Source organism: Heliangelus exortis, chromosome 1, assembly GCF_036169615.1.
Source record: "Heliangelus exortis chromosome 1, bHelExo1.hap1, whole genome shotgun sequence".
NCBI lineage: Eukaryota > Metazoa > Chordata > Aves > Apodiformes > Trochilidae > Heliangelus > Heliangelus exortis.
This window is the reverse complement of record NC_092422.1, coordinates 49,867,841-49,886,195: the sequence shown is the minus strand read 5'-3', so window position 1 is coordinate 49,886,195 and position 18,355 is coordinate 49,867,841. Positions and strand designations below refer to the sequence as shown.

Sequence of the window (18,355 nt, the reverse complement as noted above, 5' to 3'; positions counted from 1 at the left end):
AGAGAAGGAGAGGATACCTCGCAGAAGATAAGACAAGCTTGCTGTTTTTGAAGCTTTGAGAGGTAGTGGTATTTAGTTCTTACTTTTTTCTTTCATTCAGATTATCTGAAATTGCAATTTTCATTGCTTTCCCAACCGTGTCTTTTTTTTCTTCTTTCCATGCTTCGGTTGTCTTGACTTTATATTCCCAGTTTACTCAGGGATGCACATTTTGCTATAGCTAAATTAACACTGGCTGAGAGCTGTCATTCTTGTCAAAGGTTGCTGTCAGTGGTTGCTTTAGAAAAGGACCACACCTGAGATGTCTTTTGAATATTGGAGTTATGTGCAACACTCTTTCTCCTGTACTCCTAAGTCCTCATTGCTTTTTTCTCCTGAGACAAATCTGTTCTTGACAGCTTGGTGCAAGCAATAGTAGAAACAGCCATAGGTACTTTTTTTTTAACCAATTATTAAAAAAACCCCAAACCATAAATTTTATTAAAAAGGTAGTTTAAAGATAAGACTACATATTTCAATTCTGCCACTTTAAATGAGTAAAACAAAGTAGGACTGTTTATGTACTGAGATTACAGTCCAAAGGTAATGCATTTCTATTTAGATGTTTCCTTTTTTTTTCTTTTATTTAGTAATAAAGGAGAAAAACACACAAAAAAAATCTATGATGTGGTTCAGTGTGCTCTGCTGGATGCAGCTGGCCCAAGTGAAGTCTTTATCATTCTCATCTGCTGGTTGCAATGTCTCTTCCCTGGGGAAGCCTGTCCTCTGGTGTGCCAGTTCAACCAGAAGCCTCTGCAGTTGTGTTTTAACAGAGCTGCAGGGCAGTCAGTCCAAATGGTCTGGCTTGAAAAAGCATGTTGTTTTGTTGTTTGTTTTTTTTTTTAAAAAGTGTTCAAGGAAAAAAAGAAAATGTCAGAACTGAATTAGGGATCGACTTTGCGTGCAGTTGTTTGGCAGAGCCAACAAGGAAATAATTTCAGTCAGGGGGAGGGGAAGAGGAGGAAGGGTGATGCCAAGCAAGTATGAACAGAGTAGGGTTTTGTAGTTTTTTGGCCTGGCTTTACTTCAGACAGCCCAACCTGGCTGAGGGTGCCATAAGTTATTGCAGTTAAGGTTGCAAACTTGAATTTCAGAATATGCAGGATATGCACTGCTGCTATTCTTATACTTGTATGGCTTCATGGCAGTATCCATGGGTTAACACAACCCTTGGGAATGCATACTGGGGTCCAAGGAGTAGGAATTTGGAGGGTAGGTGTGTTTGACTGCTGCTTAAATATTGGTAAAACCAGTCAAGGAACACCACAGTTCCTGAGTGGGCTTTGACTACAGAGTCAGTCGTCAAAATGTAGGTATCTGCTTGTTGGGCTTCAGATGCTTTGCTGTAGTCAGAGGGCATCCAGTCAATACAATTGGTGAACTGTATTGAGAAATAGGATAACAAGGGATCCACTTAAAAGTTAGCTGAACTCAGCCAAACAGGATGGGAACCTTGCTATGTAGGTCACGAGCGGACTCCCACATTCAGGTTTCTGAGCCTGAAATCCCAACCCTGGGGCTCTCTACTTGTGCATTAGAGATCCTACCAGGTCACCAGCTGCAAGTTCAGGATGGCATGGTTCCTGAGATGGCAGCTGCTCCTGCATAGCTGTTAAACACAGTTGAGCATCACAAATGACACTGGGCACTTAGGCAGACACACAGCTGCATAGTGCCAATTATGCATATATTTTATAAAAGATGTTGTAACAATTTTTAAGGTCCATTTACAGGAAAAAAGAAAAGTTAAGAAATTGGAGGACCTCAAAAATCTGATTGTTCTGTCTGTTTAGAGAAAAGACAAAGGTGATCAATAGGTGTTTAAAGTCCAATAGAGGACTTTAAGAAGTGATAGTACCTACCCACTGGAACAAAGTGCTGGCAGACCTGGGGTGTTCAAAACATCTCTTTGTAAAGGCTGATTGCCTTTTTCAAAGAAGTACTTGAGACAAACATGAAATATTGAGCTTAGGGTATAACTGAAATGAGATGGCAGTCGTTTGTAGGATGGAGTGGTAAACATTCCTATGAGACATCTTCAGCTCTCTTAATTTTGCTTTTGCATTTTTGTCCTGTCAACTTTACTCATGGGCTTCCAGCAGCTTACAATTTGTCGTAAAATTTGTAACATCATATAAATGGCATAGTTTCTGCAAGAAAGAGAAAATATTATAGCTTGTGGTTTATGTATGGCTTATAGCATGTAATTCCCATATTTCTCCAGATTTTTTTTTCCTGTATTGTTTCTTTACTTTGCGTTAAATGATCTTCTGTTCTATGGTTGTGGTACAGAAATACCTGGTTCTTCTTAGAGCAAGACCTCTATTTGAGATAGAAACTCCAGGATTTCCCTCTCAGCACATACAAGAATTAGGAAAATGTAGGTCATCAGAAGATGAAAGGAAAGCACATGTTTCGCAAGTGAATGTGCTGATCAGAGCATTCACTTCCCCAGAGGTTCATAGGAGGATATATTTGCTGCACTGGGAGGGTAATACAAGAGATTTCTTGAGGAAAAATGGAGTGGCTGACCAAAGCATGAGGAAAATCTCTGGGGACTCTGGCAAGCAAGAGAATGATGCAGGGTAGAGTATGTGCAGTCTGGGAGTGGAAGATTCTTCTTTCTTCAGGGAGACTGAAGCAAACTGGAAGGTGCATGTTGATCAATATGGCTCCATTAGGGCACAAATCAGATTTCTGCATCCAGGGCTTTTCAGACTTGGTGGCTTGTGCATCTGTAGGCTTTTGTGTAAGGTGACCTTGTTTCCAATACTGTGCAGGTAGCTATAAACTATTCAGCTCCTATTTTTTTTTCTAATTTGGCCGTTGTGTTCTGCATGGTCATTAAATAGGATTTTAAACACTAAAATTAAGAAATACAGTAGAAGATGCTGATTTTTTGCAGGACATACTTCTTTATATTGAGAAATCTTGCATGCTTAAAATTTTCAGTTGTAAGCAGATTCTGCTAGACAAGGTCTGGATATCCAGTCCTGAGCATTTCTTCCTGTCAAAGTGAATGCCTAGCTCGCTGCTTGTCTCCAGAGAGGAAAGCAGTCAGACTGCTCATGCTATCGTTATCATCAGCCTTCTGATTATCTTGGGTTCTTCTGCTTGCATACAATGACTGTACTAGAAGTGTCCAGCTGAAGGGGTTAGTTGTCTCTTGTGAAACTAGGGAACTCTAAAGCCTTTGCCTTACCTCACAAAGTAACTACATGATTATAGTCTGCAAGTGGTTGTGTCTGGCTTTCAGACTACTTCATTAAGAGTTAATTTATATGCAAGTTTGGTTTTCCAAAAAAACAACACACATGACTGATCCACCCTATCATAAATTTTTTTAATGATAAGGTGGTGCAGGCTCATCTAAAATTCCTTCCAAAGGCGGTGTCAGATTTTTACTTTAGTCATCCTAACCATCTTTTCCTTCCCTGTGTTTTCGCCGTAGCAAGGCTTTGTTTATGAGTTGTATCCTCATAGTCCTACTCCCTACTGCACCAGCAGTTTGCAAAATATTGTCAATTATCATCACTAAAACTTCATCTTGGGGGGTTTTATTTTTTTGTCAAGAAGCATTTTATTTTCTTTGGAATTATTTTCCTTGAAGAATCTTTTCTCGATGCTTCACTTCAGGGTTGCAGTGATGGTTTGAGGAGGCAGAAGTTCTTCAGACGCTTCTTTTTTTGTGACTGTCTAGGAAGTGATGGAGGGAGAAGGGAAAGTTAGCAGGCATGTAAAGCAGATTTGGGAGTGATCTGTCAGAAGGAAGGACCATACTGCTATCTCCATTTGCTGTTAGGATGGAGGTGAAGGACCTTTTAGAATTTAGCTAGCGTGTGGATGACTGACAGGCTTGGCAAAGGCAACAAGCAGTACTGGGTAAAACAGGGATCTAAACAGGAAAAAATTTAGAGTAGGTCAGGAGTCTTTATTTCCCTTCTTCTCATCCCACAATAAAAACTAAATACGCATATGGGGTTTTAAAAGACACTGGAGAAGTAGGAGGGAGAGAAAGACTGATGGCAGCACTGCTTTGTTTTGCTTTGTGCTGACATAATCACCTGCATAATTTATCCAAGTGAAATACCCTGCACTCTCGCTGCCACCATGCCTACCTGTGATGAAATCTAGGTAAAACATTTGCAATCTACTGTAGGTATCTGGAAGGTCAAACAACATGATGCTGTCAACACCTTAACCCACAGTTGAACAGCGGAGGAGAAATGTAGCTTCATCTAGACCTCCTTCTGTATAGCATTTCTCCTTAATAGATTTATGAGACACAATAACGTGCTTCCAGGATCCGTGAGGTGCTAGGCTGTTACAGTGATGTGTTTTCTGTCGTGACCTAAGTAGGATCTTGCCTAGAGCTGAAGACTAAATTATGCTGATTCACACAGTGTAAAGTGTGTGGGTTTGCTCTTTGGTCAGCTGAAATTAGGGTAAAGCCTCAAGAAAAAGTAGATGTAGGGGAAAAGGTTGGCCTCACTTTTGGCTTTTAGGGTGTGTGGGTGGAAGCTACCAGAAGTTCAGCAGGCACTTCCATCAGAAATGTTTGAAACTCCAGGTAGCTCCCTGGTATCCAACCTTACTTGATGTGTTACTTAACTTTTCCTACTTGGTGCACAAAGGGATGTAAGCCTTTTTTTTTTTTTTTTTCCTGTAAGACACGTGTTCTTGGGACCCAGTGGTGGCAAATGCACTTTTGACATGCAAAAATCTAGCAACCACAAAAATCAGCTGAAATCTATTTGTGTGTCATATGTGGTGATGAAGAAGGTGGCCCCAATGCAATCAGTAAAATTGCCTTTTAGAAATAGTACAGGAATTCAATGTTGAACTAGAATTTCAGTTGCCTGTTTTTTGTACAAGGGGGGTGTATTTTTTGTATATTTTTTTTTCTTCCTCCCTTTTTTTTTTTTAATAGGAAATGTGCACACCCTAATTTCAGTGTGCCAGGACTTCTGGCATACATACATACACAGCTGGGCTTCTGAAGGAAATTTGTCCATTTGAATGGACTTTTCATCATTCATTCAAACTGAAAGTTTGGTGTGAATAATGTGACGTGGTTTGCAGGAAATGGGAGATTTAATTCAGAAAGTTGAGCCAGGTTCCACTGTCCTAAGCAACAAAGCTTCATCCCACAATATATGTACTTTTTTCAGAGTAAATTCAAGTTTAGCCCAGCTGTTCATCTCATATTCTGAAGTAAATGGTAAAACTATCCTCTTACAACACTTCCTGCAGTGTTCTGAGATTTTCTTCTCATTTGTAACATGTCCCACTTTCTCTGATACCGTTTCCTTTCTAAATGGGACTAAGTTTTTAGGAAAAAGTTACAAGCCTGTGTTGAACGTCACTCCTCCAGCTGTCAAGTCTTTCAACTCAAAGTCAGACTTTCAACAGTTTTTTTTTACCTGTAGTGAAAAAACATATCCCTGATTCACCAGATCACTTGAGTCCATTAAAGATCAATTGTCTATTTCATTAATCAACCATCACTTTTTTTTAGCAGTCACAGTATAGTCCACAAAGATAGACAGTAATGTTGTCAGCCAGTTTTGTAAAGACATTTCTTAAAGAACAAATAATGCAAAAGAAACAATAAACTGCACAATTAATCAATTTAGATATTACTGTTAATTCTGCAAGTGGCTTAAAGGTGTCTCTCATATGTTATACAATGCATCCGCTGTTAAATTTGGTAGTTATGTTTAAATATTTAAGTGTTTCAATAGTGTTAAATAGTTTTATACTTGTTTTAAATTGAATTCTTCTGGCAAATATTTTTTTTATTTTGTTTCTATTGTGTTGCAGACCCTCCTACAGATTTTTGGTGTGGTGTCTGTGGCTGTGGCAGTGATTCCTTGGATACTCATCCCCTTAATTCCACTATTTATTCTTTTCATTTTTCTTCGACGATATTTCTTAGACACTTCAAGAGATATTAAACGTCTAGAATCCACAAGTATGTAGCTTGGTGGGACTGAATGGTAGTTTGAACCCTGCTTGCTATTATGTGAAATGCTAGTATTTTATAGACAATCCATCAAAGATTTTTTATTTTTTTTTCCTATGCAAATGACTTCCTTACTGCGTTGGTTCTCAACTAGTGAATTACATGCTTAACTCTGGTTTGTGTAATGACAAACCTTAGTGGGTATGTCTGCTTAACTATCTGTAAGTAATACTAGTTAAAAACATGCTAACTCACTGGTCTTTGAGACCTTGCATGCATGTACTATTTGTATTTCTAACTTGACTCTTGTGTTTGACTTTAGCTTGACTAGGATACGAGATATTAAGTGTTACGAATAACAAACAGGGATGCCTCGTGTCATTAATAAAGTTCAGTTAATTTCTTCATTGACAGCTATTGTTAAAAACACAAGACATTTTTGTATAAATGAAACTGCTTGGCTGTCTGACTGATTCTGAGTAAGGACTTTGGTTAAAGATACTGCATATTTATTCTAAAATGATGTAGTACAGTAGCTTGTATGGATAAATATAAAGTAGTAGGATTAAAAATTAGGATGGTACAAAAAGAATTAAATATTGTCCTTCAGCTACTGCTAAGTTACTCTCGTTTCCCTTCCTAGCTCGAAGTCCAGTGTTCTCCCACTTGTCATCATCCCTCCAGGGCCTTTGGACTATTCGGGCTCTGAAAGCAGAGGAAAGATTTCAAAAATTATTTGATGCACACCAAGACCTTCACTCAGGTTTGTGATGAATTGATGTGAAAAATCAAATACTTTGCTCTGCAGGAGGGAAATATCTTACACTCTCAGTGACAGATACATAATGTACATTAAAATCAGTAGGAGCTGTGCATTTCACTCTTTAGGGTAAAATTTCTCTAATAGAACAAAAACACTATTATCTCTCTAGATTTTGAGACTTTTCTTTGGGCTGTAATATAATTTGAGATATCCATGCCAATGTTTTAACAACGTCTAAGATAAACATTTTAAAGTATGACTGATAAGAATATTTAAAGAATAATTTTTGATGTTTTCCTGGGTTCCATCATTAATAAGAGAGGGAGGGGAGAAACAAGCTATATTATGAAGCATTTAGTATTAAGCAGTGGGTTAAGATTGGGCAGAGATGATTAATGTAAATAGTCTTGGAAAACTTTGATAAATCTCACTTGTTTTTCACTTTGAGCATCTTTAGGGCCTCAAATCTAATATATGGTATTAATATTAAAAGGTGTAAAATACTGCAAACATGAGTGGTATAATTCAGGTTTGGGATGCAATTCTTTGCAATAGATAACATTTAAATGACAGAATGCAATGTTTTTCAAAATACAGCAGAATGCAAGTTGGCAATTTTATGTTTATTAGGTAAGATCTTGAATTTCCTTTGTCGTAAGACACACAAGTACATTCTATGGCTTTTTTATAATTTGTAGACATCTAAGGCTTCAGACCAGACCACACCAGTTGATATTTGATGAAGTACAAATTATCACAGGCCATAGAATTGTGTTCATTGAGTCCATTAACTTGTGAACAGGAAAACACACCTTCCAAGGTGGCACCTCTAGCATTAAGCTTGCCATGTATTAGTATTTTCAATGTGCTACGTATCTGACCAAATTGATTTTAATAGTATCTGATAATGAGGGAACACAAAGATGTTTTTAAACTTTGTGTTAAAATACATCTTTATGGCATATAAATGTTTCACTATAGAGGAGGACCATGAACTTCAAAGTAAATGTTTTCTTGTATTTTAAGGGCAGGTCTGAGGAACATAGACACATTAGTTTCCAGTCAATTTTATGCATCACTCCAACAAAACTGTCAGTAGCACCCCTCCTGGACAGTTCAGCAGCCTACTTTTGAGACAGAACTTCAGTGCTTAAAGTTGGACTCCTGTGTACCTACATACTTCATCTTGGTGTCTTTCCCACCAGAGTTTTCAGGGCATACCACCTTGCTTAGTGGGTATGTGGGTTTGGTCCTTAAAGGGACTATGAGCCAGCAGTGTGCCTAAGCAGCAAAGAAGGCCAATGACATTTGGGACTGTATTACAGGAGCCCTCTCAACACTTGTTTTCCCACATCTGGAATACTGGATCCAGTTTTGGACCCTCAGATACAGAGGAAATGCTCTAAAAAACTGCACAGAGTTCAGTGAGGGGGCCACTAAGATGATCAGGGGACTAAGAGTAGATGTCTTCCCATAAGAAGAAGCTGAAGAAACTGGGCTTGTTCAACTCAAGAAGAGAAGGCTTAGGCAGGACTGAATAGCTGCCCTCCAAGGGCACCTGCAAGGATGTTGCAAGTATCTGCAAGGATGTTACCAATAAGGTTGCCAAGCTCTTCACATTGTTATGCGGTGGGAGAAGCAAGAAAATGGATGTAAGTTGAAACAGGAACAGTTCAACCTGGACACAAGGAAAAGCTTTTTTACCTTGAGGAGAGTCAAGCAGAGGAACAGGACACCCAGAGCTGTTGTGCAGAGTCCATTCAGGGAGGTTCTCAAGACTGAACTGCATAATGCATGGAGCAGCATGGTCTGAGATCAGAGCTGACTGCTTTGAGCAGGAGGTTGACTTATGGACCTGCTGAGGTTGATTCTACCCCGAGTGGTTCTTTGGTACTAAGTGTGTGTGAACAATAGCTGATAGAAGTTACCTTTCACAATAGCTCACATAGTTGCAGTACTTTGTTCCTAAGTCTCCCAAAGAGTTTTAAATTCTTCCTTGCATTGCAGAAGGGTCTCCCAGTCAGCAATGGTTTGGTTTAGTGCTTTTGACCTCTGTTTAGGGCTGAGCCTGGGAAATAGGATGCTTGCTTCAAACCCTTTTTTAGGAATGCTTGTGAATTTCATAATAAATACACTGCAGGTTTGACTAAACCTAAGCTTCCTTCCTGCCCGCCCAACATCTCTAGAAGCAAGCTTACAAGTTGTCAGAAATTACATCATGATGAGTCTTTGTTAGTCCCCATGAATGCTGTATTCCTGCATGCACAGTGGCCCTGGTCACATAGGGAGGCTTCAGAATGACCTTTCTCAAGCTGATAGTTGAGTGCAGCTTCCTGGACAGCAGGACCAATAGAGCAAAACCATGGAGCTGAAAAATCTATAACCCCAGTGTCCTTTTTCCTGGTCTTACAATGACACTATTGCACCACAATGACCTCCCATGTCACCAAGAAGCTGTCACAGGCTGTTTTCAGGGTCACTTAGCTCCTGGGTTTCAGAGAGGCACCTGAATTATCACAGTGAATTCCATTTCTGGAACTAGGATTATGGCTTGATATGGCACTTGTTTCTGTATACATCATTCCACATGCTTAAATTGGTGGCTGCCCATTACACCACACCAGATGTCTTTTGTTTAATGAAACCAGTGGTCAGGCATATGCAGTTAGGGTTGATGTAAATGGGACTAAGAGGTTGGCAGCTCTGGAACTGGGCTACCTCTTGTCATCCTCGCTCCTTCCCTCCACTGCTCTTCCAAAGTTACTGCTTTCCTGGCCCTCTGTTGGCTGAATTACTGATGTGATCTGGTTATTCAAATCTGGCTATTCAAAATCATCTTGCTTAAACCCAGACTTACCTCCTCCCTTTTTTTTATGAAAGAGTCGGTTTTTGTAGTTTGAATCTTTTCTAGGAGCTAAGGAACATTAAACAGTTGGAACAGCACTTCAGCATGGATGGGTGACAAGCAATTGAGAAAGGGCTGAGATGCTAACCTGAGACACTGCTGTGGCTTGGTAGCAGCTGGAACTATTTGTCTGACTGCAGCCTGAGCAATAAATAATGCCATGCTTTGTTATGGCTACTTGACGTCTGGTTTTAGCCCTGAATTCAGACATCTGCCTTCTGTATTACAATTGTCTTTTCCTGCTGCCTTCTGTATCTTGCACTGTAGCATATCTATCTGGGGTGGAATTTAGCACCAAACTGTGGACACCTGGATGTGAGTGCTTAGTGGAGTTGTCCACCTGTGAGCTTTCCTGAAGCAGATGGGTACATTGAGACAAGTGAATAGCTCTGTGGATCCACTGGCTGTATTGAGGAGCTGCTTTCTAAAGACTTGGCTGTGTCAGCTGTGTTGTGATATGTTCTAGATAAAAACCTGTAGACTGTAGTCCAGCTAAAGAAGATGTAGTTGTACTTTTGCTTTTTGTAGAAGAAGTACAAGTCTACTGGAGTTAAAAAAAAAAAAAAATGGAAAAAAGCTTCCATTTTAAATAAATGGGCCATGCTTCAGGCCTTGACTGTTTTTTCCACTATTAGTGTATGTTACACTTGCTAATGTGGTTGCTCTATTTGTGTGAAAACTAGGTTAGGCTGTGTTTATGGAAAACTGGACAATATTCTGATCATTGTCAGTCCATAAGATGTTCACTTGAAGACGGCAATGGCTGTATTTTTCAACAACTTACAATATTAACATGAATTAATTTAGTAATAATTATACAGCTCAGTTTTCTAATAATCCATCATTCTTATATCTTTGTAAAATACATTTTAGAGGCCTGGTTTCTATTTCTGACGACCTCGAGGTGGTTTGCTGTACGTCTGGATGCCATCTGTGCCATTTTTGTTATAGTAGTCGCTTTTGGTTCCCTGGTTCTCGCCAAGAGTAAGTACAGATGTTAGAAAAAGTTCACCCAGTAATTACCATGTACAGTAATACCTAATTCTTTTTCAGTTTGCTGTTTCTAATTGTTTAAGGACTGTAATTAAGTTAAATGGTTTTTTCTTGATCATGATCTCTTCCTCAGTCTAGGGCATTGGGGCTGTATCTGCTTTCCTACAAATACTGGATGCAGTTCAGACATCTTCTGGGCTTAGGCATGAATCTGCCATCATTCCCAAATGTGCAAACAAACCTGCAGATCTGTAGTCTTCACTTTTGAGGTTCTGGCTTTCAGAGCAATAACAACAAATAAACCTTTCTCTTTTCCCCCACCTTTGCCTTTCTTTTTTGCGCCTACAGGGCTTTGCTTTTCATACTGAAACACCCACAGAGCTGCCTCTTGACAACTTTTTTCCTTTCCATGCATGGCACAGTAGGCCAAAAGGCAGGCTAAAATTCCTAGGGATACTCTTCTAATAATCTTGGATCAGCAAGACAGGCCAGTTCCAGAAAGAAAATCACCTTGTAATCATACATTTTGTGTTCACTGTCACTCACAAACTGTCATTAATATATGCATCATCCAGGATGTAATTGAATTAGATGTACTAGAATGAGATAGTCATCTAAAATATGAAGGAAGAAGTAATTATCTTGGACATGAAAATTAGTGCTAATTTGCTGGTTTTGTTTCTTTTCTTTTTCCTTTGGATATGTTCTGTATATGCATGTGTGTTTTAACATTTGGACGCTCTGTTCTGCTCTACATGGAAAATTTTGAACCAGGTTTGATGTTACTAGAATGCAAAAAGACAAGTCAGAACAATGGTCCTGCATCTTTCCTTGCCTCTGGATAAGGAGTAGCTCTCTTGAACTCAATAGAACTATGTTAGGGTAAAATTCAAGTAAGTCAGAGGACAGTCATGCTTAGTATTGGGGTAGACAGGATGTGTTTATTTAGTAAGAGCAGACCCATTGAACATAATAAATGTTTATATAAACAGGGACAGAAATACTCTGTCCTGTTATTTTATGTGATCACTTAAAAGTTGATGCAAATGTTCATAATTTACTTTGAAATCAATTTAATCTTATTTTTTCTTAAGTTTAGGGGCAGGTTGCTATAGGAAAAAGTGAATTCCTTAAGAAAAAAAATGAAAAGTTATTAATGCTCAGCCAGATAGAGATGACCCTAGCAAGCTCTGTAAGTAAAGTCTTGAGACTAGACCTCAGTTTTTAGATGAAATGCCAAGTCAGGGCATATTAGGATTATCTTTTTTAAGTATACAGATGATTTCCAAAACGCACCCAAAAAAAAATGCAGCAAGTAGCTGTTCTGCCTGGAGCTACTCATTGCACAGGTGGCAAGTACGGTGTAACCAAACAAACTTCTGGCTGTGATTCCTCCATCATGTAAGTAACCTCATGAAAGTGAAGTTAACTAGGGTTTCATGTAATTACCAGTGTACCTATTTGATTCTCTTTTTCCTTTGTTCTGCAGCTTTGAATGCTGGGCAGGTTGGTTTGGCTTTATCCTATGCAATCACCCTCATGGGAACGTTCCAGTGGGGTGTTAGACAAAGTGCTGAAGTTGAAAACCTGGTAATGTTTATTTCTTCCTTTTCATGGTTGTGACATGAGGCCTTAAGGATGGGATTCTTCTTAATTAAATTAGAACATTAATACCTTAGCAAGCTTTTGAGGCACCACTTACAGTCTGTTAAGAAAAATAGCCTCTTCTAGGGTATAATTTGTCTGAATGATTTTGAATGTCTGTTGAGATTAATTGTACCCAGTGACTGTCCCTTTCCATTCATAGTAAGGGAGGCTTTATAGTGTCCCTTTACAGCAGAGACTGTCTAGTTACAGCATAGACAATTGCATTGCACTTTGCTAAAATTACCTCTCTATAAGTAAGATTATTTTTTTTTTTAGATTTGGGATTTTTTAATTTATTATTTATTCTTGCATTTTCAATTTTTATTTAGATCCCCTGTGGCATTTTTAAGGCCCTGTTAATTCATTGTAAAGTCTTATATGTTCTTATTTAAGTTAGCAAATATTTGAAAGTATTTGTTTATATTTACCTGAGGGAATTTTGTGTTTACTAAAATATAGTAGAATGCCATCCACCAATTTTTTAATATTTACCAGCATGATCTCATTGCTCTGTTTACTTTCTTAAGTTAATAAATAAGAAATAAAAAAAAAAAAATATCAAAAAAACCAAAACCATAAAGAGAACATACTAAGCATAGGCTTGGGTTTGGTTTTGTGTTGATAATTGAAGGTGCTTGTAATTATGATTTGCTGACCATAGTCTAGGAAATACATGTAGTTCTTTTTTAGAAGTTATGAAGTCATGTTTAGTAACTGCTAAAATTAACACTAATGATAGATTTGCTGGGAGGCATTTTGTCTGCCTGTACCTCAGATGACAGTTTCATTTCTAGCTTTGTCTTAAAAAAACCCCAATGTAATGGTGTCACCTTAGCCAAGACTGACAGACAACACTCATAGCTTAATTTTTTAAATGTTCATGCACTTAGATTTGTAATTAATCCCACTGACTAGAAACGTATGCTTATGTATATATTTATGTATCGTGATGGACTGGGGTCTGTAGTAGGACATGAGATGCATTCTCTCCACTTTTTCAGCTGTAAAATGTTAGCATAGGCTGATAACAGATACTCTTAACTGTGCTTAAAAGAAAAACTCTGGAATAATTTGCGTTGAGTCTTTATAGTAAAAGTACACACATTCAGATATATGCATGCAATGTATATGATAAACTGGAATTTATTTATAGATGTCTTCTTTTCTCCCCTCAGATGATATCAGTAGAAAGAGTAATGGAATACACAGAACTTGAAAAAGAAGCCCCTTGGGAGACCAACAAGCATCCTCCACCTGAATGGCCAAGCCAAGGAATGATAGCATTTGAAAATGTTAACTTCACTTACAGTATAGATGGACCTTTGGTGTTAAGACATTTGTCTGTTGTAATTAAACCAAAAGAAAAGGTATGTATATAGCTGTCTTTGGCCCTTTACAAAATTTAGCAAAATTTGTAAGATGGCAATAAGCTGTGTGATAAAAATACATTATAAAATGTATGGATGTTAGGAAATTAGTAAGTATTCTTCTAAAAAAATAAGCCTTAGTTATATTTAATAGCAAAAATTGTAGCCTACTTATTTCCTGTAAATATAGCATAAGTGTGTCTGGGAACATGACATTTCTGTTTGTCAAAACAAGGAGTTAAATATATAAAACAATTTTCTGATAAAAATTGGCTTTCATCAGTTAAGTGACAGACATTCAAAATGAAGACTAAACCCAAAATATTTGTTCAGATCCAAAGCAAATGCTTCCTGCATTAGGAGACAGAGGATTCAGTACAGGGATCATGAATGGAATGAAGGGTGTCAACACACAAGGTGAGCAGAGACAATTGAAATTAAGGAATGTGCTTGATCTTGCACAGAGCTCCAAACGGAAGACAGAAGAAAGAAATACAAATCAAGTTGCATATATTTAGAATTGGGGATTTTATTTCAATTCCTCTTGGCTACCATTCCAATTAAATTTTGCCATTAATTGGATGGATAGCCAAAAGAAACAGAAATAAAACTCATCCTCCTCTGCAAATTTGACTCTTCCTCCCCAGTTTTGATGCCATCCCAACTAAAAGAGTGCTGCAGGGAAGGTCTCCCCCGCAGACAAAATTAAATTAGAGCCCTGCAGTGTTAATTCATGCTTTGCTACATTTCCAATGCACATGTACTTTTTTGATTAGGATATCTTCCCTAGGAGGCTGGTTCAGCTCTCGACAAGCATTGCTATGGCCTCATTTGTAACATGCTTTTCCATTCAGTCCAAAACTTGTTTCATTGCTCAAGTGGACCTTTTTAATAACATGCATGTTACCAGAATTCTACCCAACTTTTCTATATGAAGGTGATCTGATGGAATTGGGGATGTGTGAACTAAAAACAGTGTTTAAGAAGAGCAAAATGGATCACCTGCGATCTTTCTTGCTTATGGGCCATCTCTTTAGCTGTTGTATATCACTCCAATGTAATAACAGACAAGAAGATTTGCATCTCTTAGTGAGAGACAGAAATAGAATAAAATAAAAAAAGAAAGCAAGAGATATTAGCAGTGTGTATGACTCAGACCTTGGTGGGGGCAGGAGGAGGAGGGATGACTGGGGGTATTTATTTTTGCTGAGTGGTTGTGCTGTGGTTTTGTCATCCTGAAGTGAATTTGCCCAGCTTGAAACTATTGCCAAGAACTTCATGTTTGTTTTCTGTGATGCTTTGCACAATACTACAGTAGACTGCCACTGTGTAAAATAAATCTCCCAAGCATCTGTGCCCCTTAAATTGGTTTTAATTACAGAGAAGTGCCTCTTCAAAACCAGGTTTCCAGATCTGCCAGGGATTCTGCCCATGCTGGTGACAGTGAGAGCTTGTACCCCTGGCTCATACAAGTGTGTTGTGGCTGCAGTGCCACTGGCAGGATGAGTGAGTTTATAAACTTCTGCTGTGCTTGTAGATTTTTTCTTTGTGGGCACCCCAGCACCCAGTTTAGGAAGCTGCAGGTACAGGAAGAGTGGAAGGAGATTATTAGTAGCAGCTCACTCATTTGCTAAGGTCTCTTCTGATCTGCCTGTCTCAGCATTCAGGATTTCCCTATGGCCAAAGCAGGTTAGGAAGGACCCTCTTGTTTTAACATCTTTGCTAACAAGCAGAGTCTGCCAGGGACAGACTGGGAGTGCTCACTTAAGGAGCTCTGCCAGCAGCTGGCTGTGATTAACCTCTTCTATAGCTGTAGCAGGGGAAGGTTATCATGTACAGCCTTGGTTTTTTGGACACCACTTTCATTGTTTCAGGGTGCTTATGAATGCTCATTGACTAATATATTGTTAAATGCACCTTGTCCTGACAGATCCTAAATCCAAGGGTACGGTTACATGAAAAACTTCGGAGGGTGAGGATCTAGATTTATGGCACGGCAGCTGTTGGTGTAAATACTCTCAGAGGAAAGGGACGTTTGCCTGAGGGGTAACAAAAGACATGGGCAGTTTCAGTGGAGAAGCTGACATGCTGTAAATCTCACACTCATTTTCTGTGCAGCTCTACTTTGAAGTGTGAGTGAGGCTTGAGTAATGATGAGCCCAGAGCAGCAGGTGTACTCCTGTGTGTGCACATGTCCTGCGTCAGGCAACAGGGTCCTGGCCATATGATTCCTGTTAGGTGGCTGGGAGTCCCATTTGCAGATTGTCCCAGTGTTTTCTCTGGCTTCGGATATGGCCCTCTGAAGAATACAATGTATTAAAAAAAAAAAAAAAAAAAAAAAAAAAAATGTCTACGCTGAGAGCAGTTTCAAATTCATGTCAATTTTCAGCAGCCTGTAGCCAATTGGACCAAAAATACAAATAGATTCCTCTAAATACTGAAGAGCGTAGTTCTTTCATTTGATGCCAAACTGAAAGTGGGATTTCAACAATATGCAGAGCAGCTGCATTTTTATTTTAAGTATCAATGTATTTTTTATGGTTTTTTCTTTATATCCTTAATACAATACATTATATCACTGACACAGAGAAACAATTGAACTTTTGTTTTCTTGACTCTGGGTGTCTGTGTTCTTCATTCAGCCTTTTCTTTCTGAACTGCCTTGTAACTGTTGACAGCTACTTTTCCTTTGTTTCCCAGATACAGTTTAGAACACTAGAAACACTTTAGAATATAATTTTGTCATTTATTATAACATTTGTTTAAATTAGGCTGTATCTTTTAATAATAAGCACTCTATAAATGTTAGTTCATAGACAGTAGTACAATAATTAACTGTTGCATGAATTTGTTGGGGTAGAAAATAGAGGTAGAAAATACCTTTTAGATTACTCAGTGTCAGTTGCTCCTTACAGTGCACTTTTTTAGTTTTGTGTAGTTTTGATCAAATGTGGGCATTGCTGCTTTGTCTGAGCTGAGTGTCTCTGGCTGGTAGAAAGTTTCTCCTTGCTCTTCGATGTAATGTTTCCTGTGCTTAATTTCATTCCAGCAGTCATTTATTTACTGCATACATCTGAATTTCAGGCAGTGGGTAATTGCCCTCTGGTGTCTGTACGTATACTTATGAAGGTTTTCATGTTTCTTTCCCTTCTGCACCCCAATCACTTTGCCAGACTATATTGTACATGTTTAATCCTCATAAATCCTTCCTCATCAAATCAGTATCTCCAACCCATATTAATTTTATGTTGCACTTCTCTGAACTCTTTCCAGTGTGTTGATTTCTTTCTGGAAATGTAGCAATTAGAACTGAGTGCAGGAAATAAATTCTGCCGGATCAGATCTGTGTAGAGGGCTATTCCCATTACCTTCTCTTACACAATTGATTACTGTACATTGTTTTCTTTAAGAATCCTCTACCTGAAGACAACATATTAAAAAGAATAGTTTGCTGTTCAAGTCATATTTAATCACCACAAATTATATGTCTCCTCTCTTCATTAATGGACCTACTTTGTTCCACATGTTGGTTTCATATGAAACATATGTAGGTTTTAACTCCATATCATTGGAGACAGCAGTCGCATCTCATATCGTGTGCTTTCTCTAGCTGCTTTTTTTTTTTCCTTCCCCTGAAAGCAGCATTTTTTCACATTGCATACAGCTTCTTTTTTTCCTTTGGGAACACAGAGAAGCCTGAATCATTGTTACTTCATTATTTACTGTTTCTCCTGATTGGAAAGGAGTTGCAGCTTGCTCATATGGCCTTGTAGTTTCAATAATTGTGTCCTCTCTGCTGAAGCTGTCTGAAGCATGAATACAGTTTATAATCCTCTGCTAGTTTTGGCTTTATTTTGGCTTTAGTGTTTGTCTACTTTGAAGTACTTCACCTTAACCATGCTAGCTAACATCCATCTCAGTTATTTAAAATGGGAATACTGCTCATACATTGTTCCCAGAGGTCTTTATGGGAGTCCCTTTTTTGATTGAGGAGTAGGTGCATGCCTGAAATTATTTACCTAACATCACCCATCAAACCAGGTTTAGTATAAAAAAATTACCAACTTTGAATCACATTACTCTATACACTGAGCCACTTTATCTTGTTCACAGAAAAAAAAACCACCACACATTAAGGGAAAATGTTTCACCTTTGGGTATGATCCAAGAAATTGTTTGCTATCCAAATGTAACCTGAATCGAAACCGATTTGAGAGGAGGTTTTTTCCTCTCAAAAACCTCTTAATTGCAAAGAAGTTTTATTTGGTGCTTGTTCTGCTGTAAATCCTGTGATGCAGTAAAACCTGTCACTTGACATATTAATTTTTCCTGAAAAGCTTGTGGCTTAAATGTACACGTATGGCTTGCTCTCTAGGTTGGGATAGTGGGAAGAACTGGAGCTGGGAAAAGCTCTCTGATAGCAGCTCTCTTTCGCTTGGCGGAACCTGAAGGGAAGATTTGGATTGATAAGTACTTGACATCAGAGCTGGGACTCCATGACTTAAGGAAGAAAATTTCAATTATACCTCAGGTAAAAGGATGACTTGGTCTGCTGTACACATTTTTTTCAATATAATGCTATAGTATTTAAAATGTGTTGCCAGGATATGTTCCCCCTGCCCCCTGATACGGAGGAGACACAGAAACCTCAGAGAGGTATTATTCTTACTTGAATA

At 38.4% G+C, this 18,355-nt stretch overlaps 1 protein-coding gene across 5 annotated transcripts in view; it reads left to right on the top strand.

Moving 5' to 3' along the window:
• ABCC4 (ATP binding cassette subfamily C member 4 (PEL blood group)) overlaps positions 1–18,355 on the top strand; it is a 147,366-nt gene that overhangs the window by 96,627 nt on the left and 32,384 nt on the right. For 4 of the 5 annotated variants that reach the window (XM_071741910.1, XM_071741903.1, XM_071741885.1 and 1 more), the window contains 6 exons: positions 5,863–6,013; positions 6,648–6,767; positions 10,546–10,656; positions 12,155–12,255; positions 13,488–13,679; positions 18,055–18,210. In XM_071741910.1, the coding sequence (XP_071598011.1) occupies positions 5,863–6,013; positions 6,648–6,767; positions 10,546–10,656; positions 12,155–12,255; positions 13,488–13,679; positions 18,055–18,210 (831 nt within the window). Of the gene's footprint in view, positions 1–5,862; positions 6,014–6,647; positions 6,768–10,545; positions 10,657–12,154; positions 12,256–13,487; positions 13,680–18,054; positions 18,211–18,355 lie in introns of those variants that run through there. The other variant, XR_011725420.1, reaches the window with a different exon arrangement.